Source organism: Suillus plorans (assembly GCF_016647745.1).
Source record: "Suillus plorans strain S12 chromosome Unknown HD556scaffold_10, whole genome shotgun sequence".
In the NCBI taxonomy this organism is placed as follows: Eukaryota; Fungi; Basidiomycota; class Agaricomycetes; order Boletales; family Suillaceae; genus Suillus; species Suillus plorans.
In genome coordinates this window covers 334,289-352,243 of record NW_024537394.1, presented here as the reverse complement: position 1 = coordinate 352,243, position 17,955 = coordinate 334,289, and the positions used below count along the sequence as shown (strand labels likewise).

The 17,955-nt window shown below is 48.1% G+C and overlaps 6 protein-coding genes across 6 annotated transcripts; 4 read left to right on the top strand and 2 right to left on the bottom strand.

Annotated features, from left to right (window-relative positions):
- The first annotated feature begins 1,183 nt into the window (after positions 1-1,183).
- Positions 1,184-2,914, top strand: HD556DRAFT_64583 (uncharacterized protein). The gene has a single exon (XM_041311176.1). It carries the CDS (start codon positions 1,441-1,443, stop codon positions 2,821-2,823), a length of 1,383 nt encoding a protein of 460 aa, XP_041164004.1. The 5' UTR covers positions 1,184-1,440; the 3' UTR covers positions 2,824-2,914.
- Positions 2,915-4,863: 1,949 nt separating this feature from the next.
- On the top strand, positions 4,864-5,314 carry HD556DRAFT_1230950 (uncharacterized protein; the record flags this gene model as incomplete). The annotated part of the gene is made up of 2 exons (XM_041297386.1): positions 4,864-5,010; positions 5,063-5,314. Coding segments are annotated over 2 exons (399 nt in total), but the record flags the coding sequence as incomplete, so codon positions are not given.
- Positions 5,315-6,452: 1,138 nt separating this feature from the next.
- HD556DRAFT_64769 (uncharacterized protein) lies at positions 6,453-7,824 on the top strand. Its single transcript, XM_041311179.1, has one exon. The coding sequence runs from the start codon at positions 6,524-6,526 to the stop codon at positions 7,610-7,612; it is 1,089 nt and encodes a 362-aa protein (XP_041164002.1). The 5' UTR covers positions 6,453-6,523; the 3' UTR covers positions 7,613-7,824.
- Positions 7,825-7,952: 128 nt separating this feature from the next.
- HD556DRAFT_1439434 (uncharacterized protein) lies at positions 7,953-8,937 on the bottom strand (the record flags this gene model as incomplete). Its single annotated transcript, XM_041305963.1, has 4 exons — positions 7,953-8,358; positions 8,408-8,558; positions 8,616-8,818; positions 8,879-8,937. 4 exons carry the CDS (start codon positions 8,935-8,937, stop codon positions 7,953-7,955), a joined length of 819 nt encoding a protein of 272 aa, XP_041164001.1.
- Positions 8,938-9,028: 91 nt separating this feature from the next.
- Positions 9,029-11,601, bottom strand: HD556DRAFT_65204 (uncharacterized protein). The gene is made up of 7 exons (XM_041311189.1): positions 11,585-11,601; positions 11,483-11,529; positions 10,510-11,407; positions 10,304-10,456; positions 9,552-10,229; positions 9,303-9,426; positions 9,029-9,220 (listed from the first exon to the last, which is right to left on the bottom strand). Exons 3-7 carry the CDS (start codon positions 11,369-11,371, stop codon positions 9,121-9,123), a joined length of 1,917 nt encoding a protein of 638 aa, XP_041164000.1. The 5' UTR covers positions 11,372-11,407; positions 11,483-11,529; positions 11,585-11,601; the 3' UTR covers positions 9,029-9,120.
- A 120-nt stretch (positions 11,602-11,721) lies between these two features.
- HD556DRAFT_1534360 (uncharacterized protein) lies at positions 11,722-12,763 on the top strand (the record flags this gene model as incomplete). Its single annotated transcript, XM_041309564.1, has 6 exons — positions 11,722-11,767; positions 11,808-11,841; positions 12,060-12,090; positions 12,232-12,294; positions 12,350-12,499; positions 12,602-12,763. The coding sequence occupies 6 exons, from the start codon at positions 11,722-11,724 to the stop codon at positions 12,761-12,763; spliced, it is 486 nt and encodes a 161-aa protein (XP_041163999.1).
- Between the last annotated feature and the right edge of the window lie 5,192 nt (positions 12,764-17,955).

Sequence of the window (17,955 nt, the reverse complement as noted above, 5' to 3'; positions counted from 1 at the left end):
GATCTTGTGGAGCATTTTGTGATATCCTGTCTATAAAAAACTCAGTCACAAGCATCGATAAACAAGTACTGGTAAAGAAATCACTGCGAAGGGCCACTGAGCTCTACTTGATTGTAAACATGCGTAGAAAACCGTCGATTTCTTACCGTTGGACTTCTGAGCTGCTCCTGGCACTCTTAGCTAGTTGAGGCTGAGGCCTAGGAATCGCCCTATACATGAATCTATGTTGGGTTGTAGTTTCAATGCAGATGCACCCGGAAAAAAAGTATTTCTCGCCATAGTGCCCACAAGCCGTTTGGTCTTTCTCTTGAATTCGATATAAGCTAACGCATCTTTACAGAGGAAGTCCAGTTGTTGCGTTGTATTCGTGCCGATGTGCTCCTCGCGCTCCATGATATATATCCTTGTAATCCGGGAACGCTCAAGTTGCGTGCGTAGGCCGATTGGGTTTGGAACATGGGCATATAATTATGTCGACAAATCACGTCCACAACGGGGACAAGAGCACGTATTCCATCAACCTTAGCTTGATCTCTTGAAGATAAGCCTGGGCAAGGCGCAAATCGTTGTTTGCTGCAACGCTGCAGGCACACTCAGGCGTGTACAGTGTAGTTCGACTCCGACGGCGCGTTCCCACACCATGTTCCTGTGCTCTCCCTAATTATTCTACAACTTCGAAGTGACCCTACCGCTGGGTGAGCTAACCACCTCTTCAACCTTCATACAACTTGCGCTCAAGCCTTGGACACAAATCAAGAAGGACTCGAATGCATTATGTGGTAGAATTGTCTCAACCGTCTCGCAGTGACGCAGTCCAAAGGTGAAGTAACATTTTATGTTGCCACTAGCGCTGGTGACACTGCAGTATGTACTGGGGCAATACAACCGCTGAGTCCGGGAATGTCGATGAATCTGAAGAAGGCTCATTTAGTGTCGTAACACTGGTACTGCCTTCGGGCTTATCTACAGCATTCTACAAATACACAAACTGATCCTACGATTGGTGAATGAAGGATTCTCGGATTCCCATGGATAATTTATAAAGCTTGCCAAAAAAAACGGCTCGATTTCCGACTCAGACGGTGCGCTCATGCCAATGTCAGTATGTTTCTAACATAGTTGTCACACATTTGATTGCTGATCTTCATTGGTACATAAGGTCAACTTTACCGAACCGTGCCAATAAGACTCCATACGAGCCTGTTAGATCACAATGGGCCAGTCAAGAGACGAAAAGTCGCTTTTGGGCGACGTATGTGCATGAAGCAGCTGAGCATGATGGACAAATTCTCGATAAGTACAAAAGCGACATGGACATCGTTCTAATATTCGTGCGTTTTTACCTTAGCACCACCTCTTTCTTACTCATTTACTCAATACACATACCCATTGTTATAGGCGGGTCTTTTCTCCTCTGTTACTACGTCCTTCATTGTCAATATGCAGCAAAACTTAGCTCCTGATCCAACTACGGAAACCAACATGCTTCTCAAGAAGCTGATTCATACAGTCAACAATTCAACATTTTTGGACGTCAATTTCGACACACCACCGTGGACTGGTCCTGGCTCTACCGAAATATGGGTTCAGTCACTCATATATGCAAGTTTATCCGCGAGCCTTCTCGCAGCACTGGGAGCAATGCTGGGCAAGCAATGGCTCAACCATTTTCAACACTTTGGTCATGGAACGGTAGATGGTCGTGGAAGGCAACGGCAACGGAAGCTTGATGCTTTATATGCCTGGCATTTCAACGCTGTTCTGGAAGGTCTTCCCGTCCTGTTACAGTTGTCCTTGTTGCTGTTTGGGGTTGCTCTCGGTGCAAACCTATGGACAGAACAACACATTGTTGCCTGCATTGTCATTGGCGCAACCACATCTGGGGCCGTTTTCTATGCGCTAATTGTCATCGCTGCATTGATATCTGACGTGTGTCCATTTCAAACACCAGCATCTAATCGACTTCGCAGCATCGGTCAGCGCGTTGTCCGCTTCCACAACGTCCTTCAGAAGGGAAATCAGACCATCCTTTCATCATTCTTGCGCTTCGTCAGCTATATCCCCTGTACCATAATAACTTCACTCCACTCATTCGCATCATGCATTTCTCACCGGCTTTCCTCTCAGTACGCTATCGAAAATACGGATGCCCCTTGTATCCGATGGCTGCTTGAGACCTCCGATGACCCAGATGTAATTACCACTGCCGCCAGCCTGGTTCCTGAGGTCGAGTGGCCACCAGATTTGGATGTGTCTTGTGCCTTGCTCAGGCTGCGAGACACTTTCCTGAATTGCTTCGAGAACACAGAGTATGGTCAACCGAAACTTTCTGACTTTAGCCGAGATTGTGCAATTGCATGTGGGAAGGCCTTCTTGCATCTCTACATCGAAAGGCGGTCATTGGATGCCAGACCCGTCTTTCTGCGTGCTACTCATGATCCAGAATTCGCACTTACCAGCTCTTCTTGTCTGCATGATGTCCATTGGCTAACGTGGACTCGTCAAAATGACCCCGAACTCTCTTTCATCTGCGACCTTATCCTCGAGATAGTGCTGGATCTTGGCGTCAGCATACCCATTTCGCTTGGAAACTCGAAAATTCCGGATACCTTTCTGATGTGGATGTCTCATCCCCTACTCCATTGTCTCAGTGCAGACCAGTATGCAAGGTTTTGGAGGCGACGTGCATTGGATGTAGTAGAGAGGCTACTTGTCCTGCCCTTACCCCCTACGAATGTCATAGCAAACTGCCTTATGGCGGCAGGTTTGCTTCTGGATCAACTCGTTGATCCAAATCAACTAGTCAGCACAAACAAGGGGTAAGGAACTTTTTCACGTCATGTGAAGCTTTCAAGTGACCCATAATTGTGCAGGTCATCGATTAAAACATTGCTTGTATCTGTCCTCGAGAGCATGCAGCAAGCCATTGGTATTGACATACATCTAGAGCTTCGCGAGCGTTCATCTGTTTACGCCCTGAAACTTCTACAACCTCTGGCGGCTGTTTTAGAAGTCGAGCAGTTTCGCCAGACGGCGTACGATTTGGGAATGCCCGATTGGGGTGTTCGACTGTGTCAAAGCTTTGTCAACATAGTACTTCATCATCCGGAACTCTGCAGACCAGAAGCACGTGACAAGGCTTGGGTGGCCGCTCGCGATGCGCTGCATTTCAGTGTGATCACTGCTGGAAGTGGCGATAGCGGCGAGGCTGATGATCAGATCGCTTATATGGAAGAGATTCCTCGTCTCCGCACGACCAGGAATGCTGGTTGCGGCTGGCTTCTTGATTATATCAGGCATCACCATTTGATCTCTCATCAGTCAGCACTCGCTGACGCATTCCTCACGATGAGCGAAATGAACATCGACGCTGCCTGCAGAGAGAAGATGCCGACCTATATTAACGCAATGATTTTTGCGATGGCACCGGAAAAGTCTCCACGGCTTCGCAAGGCTGCGTTTTGCGCCGCGTATTCATCAAGGAACTTTCTTGCATCGCTAGACATCAATTCTCTCTCCCCGGATCTCTGCGCTCAATTTTCGGCAGCGCTTTCTAGCGTCACTGCTGACAGTATATCCTTTGGTCAGGGCGAGGACGGCATTCTTTCTGAATATTCCAGCATGTACGGGAAGCAAAACCTTCGTTATTTGCACATCTTGTTCTCGTGGACTCAAAGTGAACTATGGTCCCATCACTTCTATGACGGTGGACACCTCGAGGCATGCCTATCCATCGCCAAAAACCTTCGTTACTTCGAAATATATCCCCTTACAGAACATCTCGCCTTATACATCATTGCAATTATGGCACGACTACAGTCGGAAGGAGAACACAGCAAACTCATCCCAGACGATCTTTGTGGCTTACTTGTACACAAGGCTTGGGCATCTGTTGCCCTTCGTTCTCTCAAGCCACTCAACTTGTCGGAATCCGTCATACATGAAGTTCTCGAACCACTTGCAGAGCTCACAATCCAGCTACTGAAACGTGATGCGGAGCTTGTCGATGTCACAAGCGAGTTCAAGTCACGTGTACTGCAGACGCTGCACCACTTGGAACAAGGTCCCGCAGACAATATAGTGTTATCGCTGGTCAAGGATGTCGTATCACTGGTCACTACATGAGCTACCCGTGGGCGAATGGGTGTTTTAGTACCTGTCCCCCTTGGCTTAACTGTTGATGTATGTTGTTTGCCGATGTAACTGTATGTATCTCAATGCGAGGTCGAATTGTACAGGGCAGTTCCGAATCGTTACGTACATCATGATCAGTGGCCAATCAGTGGCACTGCATCTTTATTTCAACGTTATCCATTGCTGGCACGTTCGAGTCGTTCCTGTGTAACAGCTTCTTTCGAATATTTGGGTACATGATGCCTTTTTCGTGTCGATGCTCGCCACAGCTTACGTCGACTCTCTAGCACCACTGGCAGCTGCACATCGACTAGTAAAGGCATAACATCCTGACTGTTAATGTGCAGTCATATCGTTCGGGCGCTTTGATTGAGGTCCCACTGTGGCAACTGCAACCGTTGGAATGATATGGCACAGCTCATGCATATGAGGACCTCTCCAGTCAGTATGAACCGCCTTGCTTCGATTTTGTTGCACAGGTTCACGCAATGCCAAGCGCATTTAGTATTTATATAAGAGCGACACATTAACATGATCCTCCACATTCCGAACAAGACGGTCAACCTATAACCTCACTTGCCACCGCGACAGATGCCGAGTCAAGATGCTGGCACACAAGCAAATGGTGACGGCACAGAGTATGTTCCTCCGCAACAGTTCCGCTTGTCGACTCAAAAAATTTTCAGGGCTCCAGAGCTTCCTCAGAACTTGAGACCATCCGTAGAGACTATGGAGTCCCCCCATCCATCGCAGTCCCAAGGCGACGGGAAAGACACCAAATCCCGCTTCTGGGCCACCTATACACGGGAAGCTACGGACCATGATGGAGAATTTCTTGAGAAGTATCAATCAGACATGGATATCGTTCTCATATTCGTCAGAACCCTTTCTTTGTCCTCGCTTCGTCTCATCTGAGCTTGAATCACAGGCTGGTCTGTTTTCAGCCGTCAATACGTCGTTTATTGTAAACATGCAGTCGAGCCTCAACCCTGATCCATTCTACACTACAAACGTGTTACTTGGAATGCTACTCCAGACTGCCAACTCCTCGTTTGTCCCACCGGTTAATCAACCGTGGAAGGGACCTGGTACCTTAGTAATCTGGATCCAGTCGTTGACTTACGCCAGTCTTTGCGCAAGCCTACTTGCCGCCCTTGGAGCTGTGCTAGGGAAGCAATGGCTGAGCAACTTCAAACGCTCTGGCCGTGGTACCATTGACGATCGAGGTCGACAAAGGCAGATGAAACTCGATGGTCTTCGGACTTGGCATTTTGATGCTGTGTTAGAGTTCTTGCCCTCACTCTTGCAGATCTCTCTCCTCCTTTTTGGAATCGCATTGTCTGCTAGCTTGTGGATAATGTCACGCACAATTGCTGCCATCGTCATTACATCCACATCGCTTGGCTTCACATTCTATCTAACGATCGTCCTGGCATCACTCATGGCTGCGGATTGCCCTTTCCAGACACCAGGATCAATCACTCTTCGTGCTTTGGGTCGGTCTGTCCTCCATTACTATCCCTCGTTGCAGGAACGTCGTCGAAATTTCAGAAAAGCCTGTTTGAGTTTCGCTCTTTACGTCCCATTCAATATCGTTGACACCCTGAACACTATCTCGCAACGACTCACACCTTCCGTCTCTATTACACAGCAAACAGATGCTCCGTGTATCAGGTGGATTATCGAATCATTCAGTGACCCAGATACCATTACGACTGCGGCAAACTTTGTTCCTGAAGTGGAATGGCCACCTGAGCTTGAGATATCCACTCTTCTTCTGCAACTTTTCGACACGTTTCTCGGTTGTTTCGAAAACACTCACCTCGAGCAACTGGTGCTTGTTCCACCTAGACGGGAACATGCAGTCGCTTGCGGAAAGGCATTCTTGCACCTGTACATAGAGAGAAATTCTTTCCGAAATTCTGAAGACTCTCCACTCCAAGTCGCTATCTACGAAAAGGACATCCGCAAGCTCATATGGGTACATCACAGCGATCATGAGATATCATTCATTTGCTATCTTATCTTCGAGGTGGTCCTGGATAGGGATTCTCCAACACGCCTTTATCAACCAAAGATACCAGACACTTTCCTTTGCTGGATGTCACATCCACTCCTTCATCGCCTCAATGATTTGCGCTACTCCTCTTTTTGGCATGAGCGAGCCCTGGATGCCATCGCAAGAATTCTCGTAAATCCACTTCCTCCGAGAAATGTACTCGCCAATTGCTTTATGGCTGGAAGAATGCTTCTTGGTCAATCTACCAGTTGGGATGCGATTTCGAAGGTCAACAAAAGGTCCATTCAGTTCTTTTCAAGTCCATGTATGTACTGACAACCCGTGATACATAGCTCCACCACCGCACTTGACATCTTGCTAGAGCATATAATGAGACCAGAGTCTCGTGAACAGTCCGCAATCGTGCAGAGACTACTAGGACCATTAGGTGTGGTCCTCGAATTAGACGAGTATCGTCAAATCGCAAAACAGCGTCGTGCTGCGGAGTGGGGACTCGAAGTATGCAAAACCTTCATCAGGACTGCTGGACAGAACCAAGATGCCCAGGACGCAATCTGGAACGACGCTCGTACCGTACTACACTTCACCGTTATCGTGGCCGGTGGTGGGCCCATCAACCACAGTGATGCGTGGCAGAAGGGGCCATCTCGGTTATCGCTTCAACCGCCCGCTGATTGTGGTTGGCTCATCGACTACATCATGCATTACCACGATTCTGATCACATCGCTGTCATTGACGCTATGATAGCACTGAGCCAGTTACCTCAGGTCACATTCAACCCATCCAGGACCCCAATGATGGTCAAAGTTTTGGCGTCTTATCTGGGTTTAGAACAGCCGTCCGCCCTTCGAGATGCGGCTCTCCGTGCTGCTCATGCGTGCAGGAAAATCATCTTCGTTTACAATTTCATGCCGGCCAAACAGCTTCAAGAGTTCTCTGACGCTCTTCATTCCACTCTCATCGAGAGCGAGTCGCCACGACAACACCTGCTTTGTCTGCAAATCTTGTATTCTTGTGCCAAAAGCGAGGCATGGAGGGCTCACATACTCGAAAAATATCATAGCAACTGTCTTGATCTCGCCAATAGTTTCCCTTATCCTGGTGTTGATCCTCTGTCATCCGACCACCTTGCACTCTACATCATTGCGAATCTGCAAGCGATGCAAGAATTATCTGACCTCCCACTTGACCTCCCGGACGCCAGTTCCTGCCAAAAGCTTGTCCAAAAAGCTTGGCATTCTCTGGTTGCTCGACAAATCGGACACTTAACGGAGACCGTCGAGCACCTGAGTACCTTTACTGGGCACCGCTTAAATGAAGGCATGATCCTTGGTACGGACGATTGGATTTCTTGCATCGGGCAGGCTCTCGGTCAATTAAGACTGGCTGGTTCTGATTTTCAAGCAGTGAACGATCTGTTGCTATATATGACGACCCCACGGGATTCTAGTAGTTGACACTGATGCGATATATTGATGTAACTGTGTTTTTTTATGTAAGTTGCAGTAGACGCTGGATTCGCTTGTGGCTCTTTATTTGTTGCGCTTCTACTGAGTATACCCATGGTCATCAGTAATATATCCCGTTCGTTTTCTTGTATTACAAAAGCCCAACATGCTCACATGCACACTCGTGAAGAGGTGGGTATTGTTGTTGAGACTGCGCAGCATCCTTCGTGTAACAATTGTCACACGATTAGTTCAGAACGTCTTTTCATTACTTATCTGCGGCCGCTCATATGTATCCCGTCCATGGCATGACAGAGTACTAGGTGGTAGCTACGTAGATAGCTCAGGCCTACTTCCGCACCAGCTTCGATCCCAAGATCCAGAGGACAAGCCAATGAGGGAGCCAGTGGAAGAATGCGAAGAGGCGCGCGTTGGTCCCAAGTGATATATATGTTGGAGGGTTGGGACTCAGCACCTTCGCAACCACACGTCGTGCAAATTCATCAGTAGGCATGCACCCTTTGGCTTGACTGATATGCAAGCGTTCGTATACCCGATCGAAGTAAGGCTTGTAGATGGACGTGGGGGATAATTCAAGCGTGGCTGCTTGGTTGGTACTAATGTTTGACTTGACGCTGCCTGGTGCCACTAGAATCACTTTAACACCGAAGGGCTTGCATTCCATGGCCAGAGTATCGCTGAGCGCGTGAACCGCCGCCTTTGCTGCGCAGTATATTCCGTTCCATGGAGTAGGGCTAATGAGACGGGGTCAGTTGAAAGATGCCATCGCTGCACCGTACTCACAGATTTCCTGCAATTGATCCGATATTGACGATAAGCCCTTGCTTGCGTTCCACCATAGAGGGTGCGACTGCCTGTGCAACCCGCAAGATCGAGAACGTGTTGGTCTCGAAAGATTGTCTAGCCTGATCTAAAGATACATCAAGCAACGGTCCTGAGGGAAAACGAACATGACAACTGTTTCACTATGGCTTGAAAGGTTTGAACGAACCAATGGCCAGAGCACCAGCATTATTCACAACGATGTCGATTTTTCCTTGCTCCTCTAGAATGGACTGTACGACGAGTTTCACGTCTTCGTCGCTGGTCACATCCATGGTACGCTTTTCCACTGAATGTTTGAAGCCGTCCATCGTCTCCAGCCTACGAGATGTGGCATACACAGTGCATCCCTGCTCCGCAAAATGCTCACATCTGTTATTATATAAAGTTGAAGTAGTGAGGTCATTGAAGAGTCTAAGACGGTGGACTTACAAATGGAAGCCAATTCCGCCTTTTGAACAGCCAGTTACTAGAACGACTTTTCGCGACATGAGTGTTAGGTGAGGCAGGACGGTAGCATAACTTATAGGTATAACTTGGGTGTAACCGTGTAAGTAAGTCACATAGAGTCTATTTTAGTACGTAATGAGAAGTCCGTTTGGGCAGAGGAAATCTCCAAGTCAGATGACGAGCCTGGACCAATATCACACCAAGAAAGTTCATCCTGCATCAAACTAGCAAATAATACACTCTTTCCCTCCTTCCTCAGTTTTCACCAACCTCGCCTCTAACCGTGCTCGTAAACTACCATCAGACGCGATATGCGGGGATGTGCTGTGAATGGACATTAGCGTCTATTATTTCAATCCCCCGATTCGTCGTTGTATATTGGGGGAGGGCATGTAGGAAAACTCACTCAAACATCAACCCCGCTCCATCTTGTTCTCCGAGTGGCATTACGATCGCAGAGACATACCGCATCCCATGTTCGGACCAGGTATCAGGTTTGATGGTAGTAGGGTGAGGTAAGCCGTGTGGATCTGCTAGGAGAGACGTCACTAGTTAGGTCGTTCTATGTATGATGAATAGATAGTCAAAGCTCATCAAAAGTAATTCAACAAACAAGCTTCTCGCATCGAGATTAAAATAACTGAAAGAACCTCACCTCCATTCTTCATACGACAAGCAAGCATAGACTTGCCTACACTAAAACGGAGCACCACCGGAGTACACCCACTGGATCCCAACGAAGCATTCTTCAGCTTCAAGAGCTGCTTCTTGGGCGTGAGAGCTGTGACCTTACTGTCCAATACAGATGTTAACATATGCGAGGAACGAGACGAGGACGAGGACAGTTGCTTGAGCGAGGGAGACGAATGAGTTTGGATTAGCCCACGGTGGGGGTGCGAGGGAGGCGGAAACAGCATCTGTTTTTGTGCATTTGCACCTGAGAACGTTGCAGGACGAGAATAGCCAGAAGAGCTGAGCGAGGAAGGAGAAAGTAAGCGCGTGCGTGCTTGTTCACCATAGTTGGAGTCCGTTTCACAACCCCAAAGTCCCACTCCGTTCTCAAAGCCATAGCCTGTCTCTTTGCCTGAGAAACTAGCACTGTGGATGTGCTTTCTTGGTGAGGAGGAGTTTCTTGGTGGACGAGGACAAGGCCATGGAGGAGGAAGGGGAGGAGGTCCATCGATGACTACTGCTGCATCCACGTAGGTCGGTAGGCTGTGCTCGAGGAGGGAGAGTGAGACGTGCAAGGGCCCTACCACTCTTTTGTCTTTGGTGGACTTGGACTTGGGTTGCGGACGATCGGCGGTAAAGAAGGTTAATGCGAATATATGGCCTGAAAGGAAAAGAACATTAGTTGATTTTTCTCATTTGTAAAAGACTGAGGAAGAATGAAAGCAGGATACTCACCAGAGGCAATGAATTCCACGCTCACGCTTCCAACTGCGCGTATACGTTTCTGCCACATCGCAATATCCAGTGTTGCAGCAAAAGTACCATTGGGGCCCTCTTCAATACGCACGTCATCGGGTGGGCGTTGACCAAGAAGCAGTCCATCAGTAGCTAGCAACTCAAAACATCAGCCCCAATCCAGCTTCTCAACTCGGACTCACCACTCCGTAGTCCACTTGCGCACAGCCCGACACTGTGTCTGAGGTTCTGGAATAATGGCTGATTACTCACCACCAAACATGCCTTCCTCATTTCACTGAGTGTCGTAGGGGTTAAAGGAGAGGCATATTTGAGCAGAGCATCAAGGATGGAGGGGTTATAGTTGACGATGACCCAATAGATGGCAGTGTGACCCGCTATATGCGGCTCTTGAAGGAGCGTAGATAGTGATAGGTTCTTCGCGGAGCATGTTTTGGAGCAAGAAGCTAGTATTTCATGTGGATCTGCTAGGGCCGATTGCGGAGATTTGGGATTCGGGTTACCAGAGTTGGTTGGCGGAGGAATGACAAGGTCGTGAATAAGCGCAAGCACGGACTGACGGTCGCGTTTCGTAGCTTTGGAGGATATAAATGGTAGGAAAGAAAGCCACGAGCTTGAGCCAGATTTTGCTTTACGCGCCTGATTGCGCTTAGCGCGTTTTCGGTGGGAGGAGGATGCAGACTCTGTGGCAACGGTTTTACGAGAATTGAATTGTGGGAGCTCTGGGAACGATTTGTTCACATCCACTGTTGGGATCACCGCATCGTTTGGAAGTTTTGTAACTTGGGTTGCAAAGTCGATATTGCTCCTGCTCCTGGGCAACGTGTGTGCCAGACTCCGAGAAGGAGGCTCAAATTCTTGCACATCCGTTACAACAGTACTAATCCTGTTGGCAATAGGAGTTGCCTCATCGTGGTGAGCGAGAGCGATGGCGATGGCAGGTATCGATGGAACACCCCCGTGGATTGACAATGTGTCATAAGCAGGAGGTAAATGATCAATCTCAGGCTCCGATGCTTCCTTGTCCGACGTCCGCATTCTCGACATCGACTGGTGGGAAGCAGGTAATACGTATACAAAGAACTGCCATCATTTGCATTTATATAACTCATGTCAGCCTCATGCACTGTTATTCGGCTGGTAGTATTAGTGACTGACCCCGCAGTCAACAGGTGGTAGTACAGACTTTACACTGCCATCATTACCTGCGGAACGGGGACGTGAGCGTGTGAACGTCAGGCCTAAAGTCTTATTTCGTACCGTACGATCATTTGTAACTTTCCTCAAAGAAAATCATCATACAATTGCTTTCGAATTGGCTGGATCGGCGCATAGCGATGTGATAGGGTGACTTTTCACGCTAGAACAACTCCATGGTTACATGGTATTGCTACAAAATGTGTCAAAAGTACATTCCCAGTGTGACTCGGCAGCTGCCGCGCTGTTAGTAGTTCTCTGACCGACTCCGATGCCTATATCGTAGCCGTGCGTGCGCACCAAATCCCCGACTGCCTCAGGTGTGTGTCCTAGTCTATATATAATGGTCAGTCGTCGAGGATTCATTCATTCTTACAAATCGCTCATGGGTCTCTTGGACAGCATAAATTAATACAACGGCATCAGCCAAGTAAGCTGTTAAGCGTCCTTGCTCGAACCAGCTGTCTGCTGCTAGTGGAGGCGCCCAGGCAACCTGGTACACCAACCTCTAATCATAAGGGCTACATGGGTGTCACAGGTGGAATGTGGAGTTGTATCAAGGGCCTCAGGTAAGAACAAACGACCATCGTCTGATGATACAGCCTTTAACTTGAAGCGCTGAACGGTAGTATATCTAGCACGAACACTCGATCGTTTTATAACCCAACATCCTCCACTCGTTCACATCCAACTCTCAAATATGATCGTAGTCTCAAATGATCCCAGTTGGTGGCCGTTCATCAGTTCGGATCTTTTTCTCAGCTATTGGATGGGTTCGTCGTATCGTTTGGTGATGTCTCGATCTAACATCAACTTGTGGCTTTGCAGTTGCCGCAGGCCTCGTGGTGGTACACGATTGGGGTGAGCGGGAGAGCTTGTAATGCGAATGTGCTTATCGTTTTCTGCTCAAGTTCCGCATGTGCTAGCTTTGTCGGTGTCTCTTGCCTCCAGCTTATTGTTCTCTCCCCGGAGCTCGAGGTGCGCCAACATGTCACTGGTATCTACATGTAACCACTGCTCAACATTTCTGTAGCAGTTGACATACTGCATGGTGCTATGGAAATATTATTGTCCGTGCAGATGTTTGTGCTGGGACCACGCCTCATCCTTAGCGTCCGACAATGTCACGCTAAACTCGTGGCCGAATCTGACGCAGAAACTATCATGAATTCGATCATCTTCCAGGAGCGTGTACACATCAGGAAAATGCACATTTCCTGTAGGCAGGTGTTGCCTACATAGGCCTATGTAGACAGTGCCATCCTATGTAGGCAACTCTTAGGTCACATAGGCCTTGTAGACACCAATGAACAATAAACAATTCAACAAATGTAAATGACCGCACCTTGCCAACAAATTCCACCTCTCAATGCTGTTCACCAGTGATGGAGCGTTCAAACTCGAATAAGCAGTAAGAACTATCTGACACAAATGAAAAAAACTCATGTGTCTGACCCATCATGCACTAGTCTTCGCTCGCAGTCCCTGGAGATTGGTGAAAGTAGTACGACAGAGGCCACAGATGTGCCAGTGAAAAGGTCACGGCCTGGGTGACAGTGGGTGTGTTGTTTGAACTTTGTTCTTGCTGTCCCCGTTAAGAGCTAGTTCGGTAACCCAAGGTAAAGTAAATTTGCCAACTTCAAGGATGATGTAAGGCCGGCACAGTAGGTGCCGATAGCTGAGTTTCAACCTTATGATATCAATATTAGTAGGACTTGTTATCCATTGCGCTCATTGCTTTAGGGATAGATATCGATAGATTATGGATACCATTGACCCCTTGCTCCAACAACTCGCTCAAGCCCAGGCTGTTCAGCCGCCAGCTGCAGGCCGTCGGCAGAATCATATGCGAATCCTACGTCACATTGCACTACTCGTCAGTGTCCTTCTGACTGCTACGCACTCATTGCTTCAGGACTCTGTACCTGAGGCATACCACACATCGGCCCTCTCAGGTGAAGAATGGGTCATGGAACTCATCGTTGGTCACCCGGATCGTATGCGATGCGAACTTGGCATGCATGCAGATGTCTTTCACGCGCTCATAGCCGAACTTCGTGTTTTGGGTTATGCTAGCTCACGCCACGTTTCGCTCGAAGAGCAACTTGCCATCTTTTTATATACGTGCGTTACAGGGCTAACAATCCGTCATGTCGGGGAGCGTTTTCAACGGTCAAACGACACCATCTCAAAGTAAGTTTGTTTTTAATGTTATTTATGATGAGCTCACAAATAATTCCAGGTATTTCCGGAAGATCTTGTTTATCTTTGCGTCCCCCCCGTTCTACACAACCTACGTACGTTCTCCCAATGACACCGATGACGTCTCCAGCAACATCCGTAACAACCCAAAATTCTGGCCTTACTTCAAGGACGCTATTGGTGCGATCGACGGCAGCCACATCCATGCTCGCCCCTCATCATCTGACCGCCCCTCATATCGTAATCGCAAAGGTTTTGTTTCTCAAAACTGTCTATTCGCCTGCACCTTCAACCTCAAGTTCTCATACGCTCTCACTGGCTGGGAGGGATCCGCCACAGACGCACGCCTCTATGACGAGGCTCGTTCAGGCAGTTTGTATGTCCCTCCCGGCAAATATTTCTTAGCGGATGCGGGATTCCCTTTGTGTGACGAGCTCTTAGTCCCCTACCGCAGTGTCCGTTATCATTTGGCTGAATGGGGACGCGCTAATCTTAGGTATGTTTTATTTATTTTATATTTTAGGTTTTTTAATAACTATTCTATGTTTGCAGACCAACAACCAAAGAAGAGCTCTTCAATCTGCGACACTCATCCGCTCGAAATGTGATTGAGCGGATCTTTGGCGTGTTAAAACGCCGTTTTCGTATTCTTTTGCTCTCACCTGAATATCCTATGACCATCCAGGCACGTATACCTGCCGCGCTATGCGCGATTCACAATTTCATATCAACTCACAACCCTGACGACAACGTGCTCCCGGACGACGACGACGAACACTTCGATTACGACAACCCGGAGCACCAAGGGATCCCCGATGATGAGGAGGTGTTTGACGGAGCGGGAGGCATGAAGGAAGTGCGCAATCGTATTGCGCGCTCCATGTGGGAAGATTATCAGACCGTTTTGCAGCAGCGGGGCCTGCTAGATGACTCCTTTGAAGATTCTGACAATGATACGTAGCACTGTAGCACGACTCTCATGTATCCGCCGCCATCAAAGCACAAGATGTTTGCATTACCATGCTTCAACTACTGCATTATCATCATATGTTGTGTCAATAGCGCATTTTACATGAGTATACTAACTACCAGGCGCAGGAAGTTGAAGTCCCAACCGCTGGGCTGTGGAAAGAATAAAAGCACGGCGCATCTCCTTGTCAGCGGTCTGTGTGTATATGTCAGTAGCTGCAGGGTCCATAGAAAAAACCTGTTGTATTATAAGCCGCTCTGCGAACGGCAGCTCTGCATCCTCAACCTGCAACATCTGCATGGCCCTCGAGCGCTGGTCCATTACCCGATCCTCAGGATAGACCATGCGCTCAGCAATTACATCTGTCAAGCAATTGACAGAGCTCTGGAATCCCATCACGGCTACAGCTGTGGTGGCCTTCGATATCTTGGTGTCCAACGGAGTCTGTGCATGGCCTCCTGATCCACGGCCTGATGCGCGGCCTGATGCGCGGCCTGATACTGTCTTCGCTCTTTTGATAGAGCTCGACTCGGAGGGAGGCGGCATTTGCATTTGAGAAACTGAGGTAGATGCAGATGAGGCGGTCAGCTCCATGTCAGTGTGAGAACGTTTGCCAGGAGGAGGCATGAAGGATGGAGAAGCAGGAGGAGGCATGAAGGATGGAGAAGCAGGAGGAGGCATGAAGGACGGAGAAGTAGGAGGAGGCATGAAGGATGGAGAAGCAGGTGTAGAAGTGAGGGCAGCTGCTGCAGGGGCGGTGCTAGGACCAGCAACACCAGCACTAGACGTGGCAATAACGGGACCAATCATGGTATTGTGTTCACCTGCGGGTACGCTAGGACTGGAGCTTGAGCTTAAGGGAGGGGGGAGAGCTATATTGGGTTGGTACCCTGTGCGCCCTCGGGCGCCACTGCCTCGTGGTATTATGCCGTCCATTTGCTCGTAGTGTCTCCATCCTGATGCACGAAAAGGGCGCATGACTGAATTTCCCTATTATCAAACAGTGAGACGCATGAAATAGCATTAGCGAACTTGACGTACCTTCTTGGAAACATATTCATTCCATACTGAGGTTGAAGCCTCGCCCTCGACATTTGCCCCTCTAATATTGTCCCAGTGGACACCAGACTGCTGGCGGTACTTCTGAATAGCGTTGAAAGTCTGCTTTAACTACACGATCTCTTATCAAGTCTATAAAATGATATATTGATATGACTTACTGACGCCCATTTTGTCTTACACATTGCCCCACTCTTTGCTGGACCATGCTCCAGGTACTCAGCAATAGCCTCTGCAGCGCCATTGTACGTCGCATCTTTGAAGTTGCCAGCATCACCGATCTTGTCCCGATTGTTGGATAGGTAGAGGAGAAACTGATCAACCTCTGTGTCGGTCCAAACAGCCCTCTCTGTAGTAGTATGAGATGACTCCTGAGCCATGGAGAGGATGTGGACTTGAGCTGATAACACTATCGATATGACACTAGCCCAGATGTTGTTCCGATTGCATAGATCTTGAGTCGTATGCTGGGGTGTGTGATAGCTAGACATGGATCAAAGGAAGTTCAAGCTCCGATGTCGGTCTCCAAACCGGAAGCTACTGTGCCGGCCTTACATCATCCTTGAAGTTGGCAAATTTACTTTACCTTGGGTTACCGAACTAGCTCTAACGGATGTTTTGCAGGCCACTCGTCCGAAGGTTCCCATTGGAAAGCGCTAGCGGCTATATAGCCGCAACCTCTGCTACATACTGCTACAGTAATCCTGAACCGTGTGATAATTGACTTGATGGAATTTTCGCAGTATTGTCATATTGCATTGGTATATGTTGCTATTATTGCAGGAATATACATGTAGCCTTGTAGCCCAGTTGTAATGATGCTGCAGTTATAATTGTTCAAGGTGGTGGGTTCAATTCCTACCAATTGTACATATATAATATGTGAAATTCAATTAGTCATCTGATGATGGCCTATCTGAATTATCTAGCCAGCTTCGTTTTTGCTGATGTATACAGTACCTAACCTAAGCCTACGGTGCCTACGAGGAACCTACTGTATACAGGGCCTGCCTACATAGGCGGGACTTAACTAATGGCCTAACCAGCCTACATTGGCTACATAGGCTCGCGTAGGTACTGTGCTTTTTCCTGATGCATGTACCAACTAGCAGTACTGTGTAGGAAGTGATTACCGAGTGTTCTGCATGAAGGATATATTTAGTCGAGGATCCCTCGTACTATTTGTTTTAATTATGGTGATTCAAAGTATATTTAAGACGGGGTTTATGTAGACATCTCTTGTTGTATCACTACTGGAAGTCAGTGAACCGCCCGCCCACACTTGCACCAAGTGGCGAGCTGAAAAGCATGGCAATGAAGTTCAACAGGGTGATAGGGATGTATTCGAAGATATCTTGTAGGGACATTAGAGGGTAGATAATGTCACCACGTAGGTCGTTGTAACAAAAGAAGACAACTTGTGAGTTGACCAGTAATATGCAAAACGTATCAACGTACAATGATCGTGAGAATGAGAGCGACCATGATCGATGATTTTATGTATCGATAGGGACACAGGGTAAGTCGACGGCTGAAAGTTTCTCTTGTGGAGGAAAGGTTTGGATATGACGCTTGAGTGTTCGATTATGGCTAGATGACAGACAAAGTCAAACTCTGCACCGAGCCCTTTCTGCTGAAAGACTGAGGGTCATAGATCAGAGTGGAATGGACTGCCCCCATATCATCCATCTGGGCAGCAGGGAAGTAGTGATGAATCGTGGGTGAAGGGTGAAAGTCGGCTGTCGGTGTCCTCAGCAAGAATTATTATGGTTGGGCGTCACACCAGATCATCGGATATGCAAGGCTATTCTCGTTTCGGGTGCTAGTGGCACAGTATTGCTGATCGATGTCTGTTCAAGCATGATTCGACGATATCGAGCATGACAGTTTAAAATAGACTTACGAGGTGAGTATATGCCTCCGATATGGATGAATGCGCGAGACAAGGGGATGAGGAGGGGAGTAGAGAAGAGAACCAGGGCTTAGAGTCGGAAGGCATCAAGCGCACCTGGGAAAAGTATCAGTAAGGCGCTGACCACATCACACTGGCTCTATCATGTCACTACCTGAGCAAAGCAAAAGAAGAAATGGTAGCGAGTCGTGAAACCTTAGATGGCTGATACTGTGTTCATCAGGGAAAACCTCCTGCACAAACTTAGCTAAGTTTAGATCTAACTTCAATAATTACCGAAAATTCTTCCTA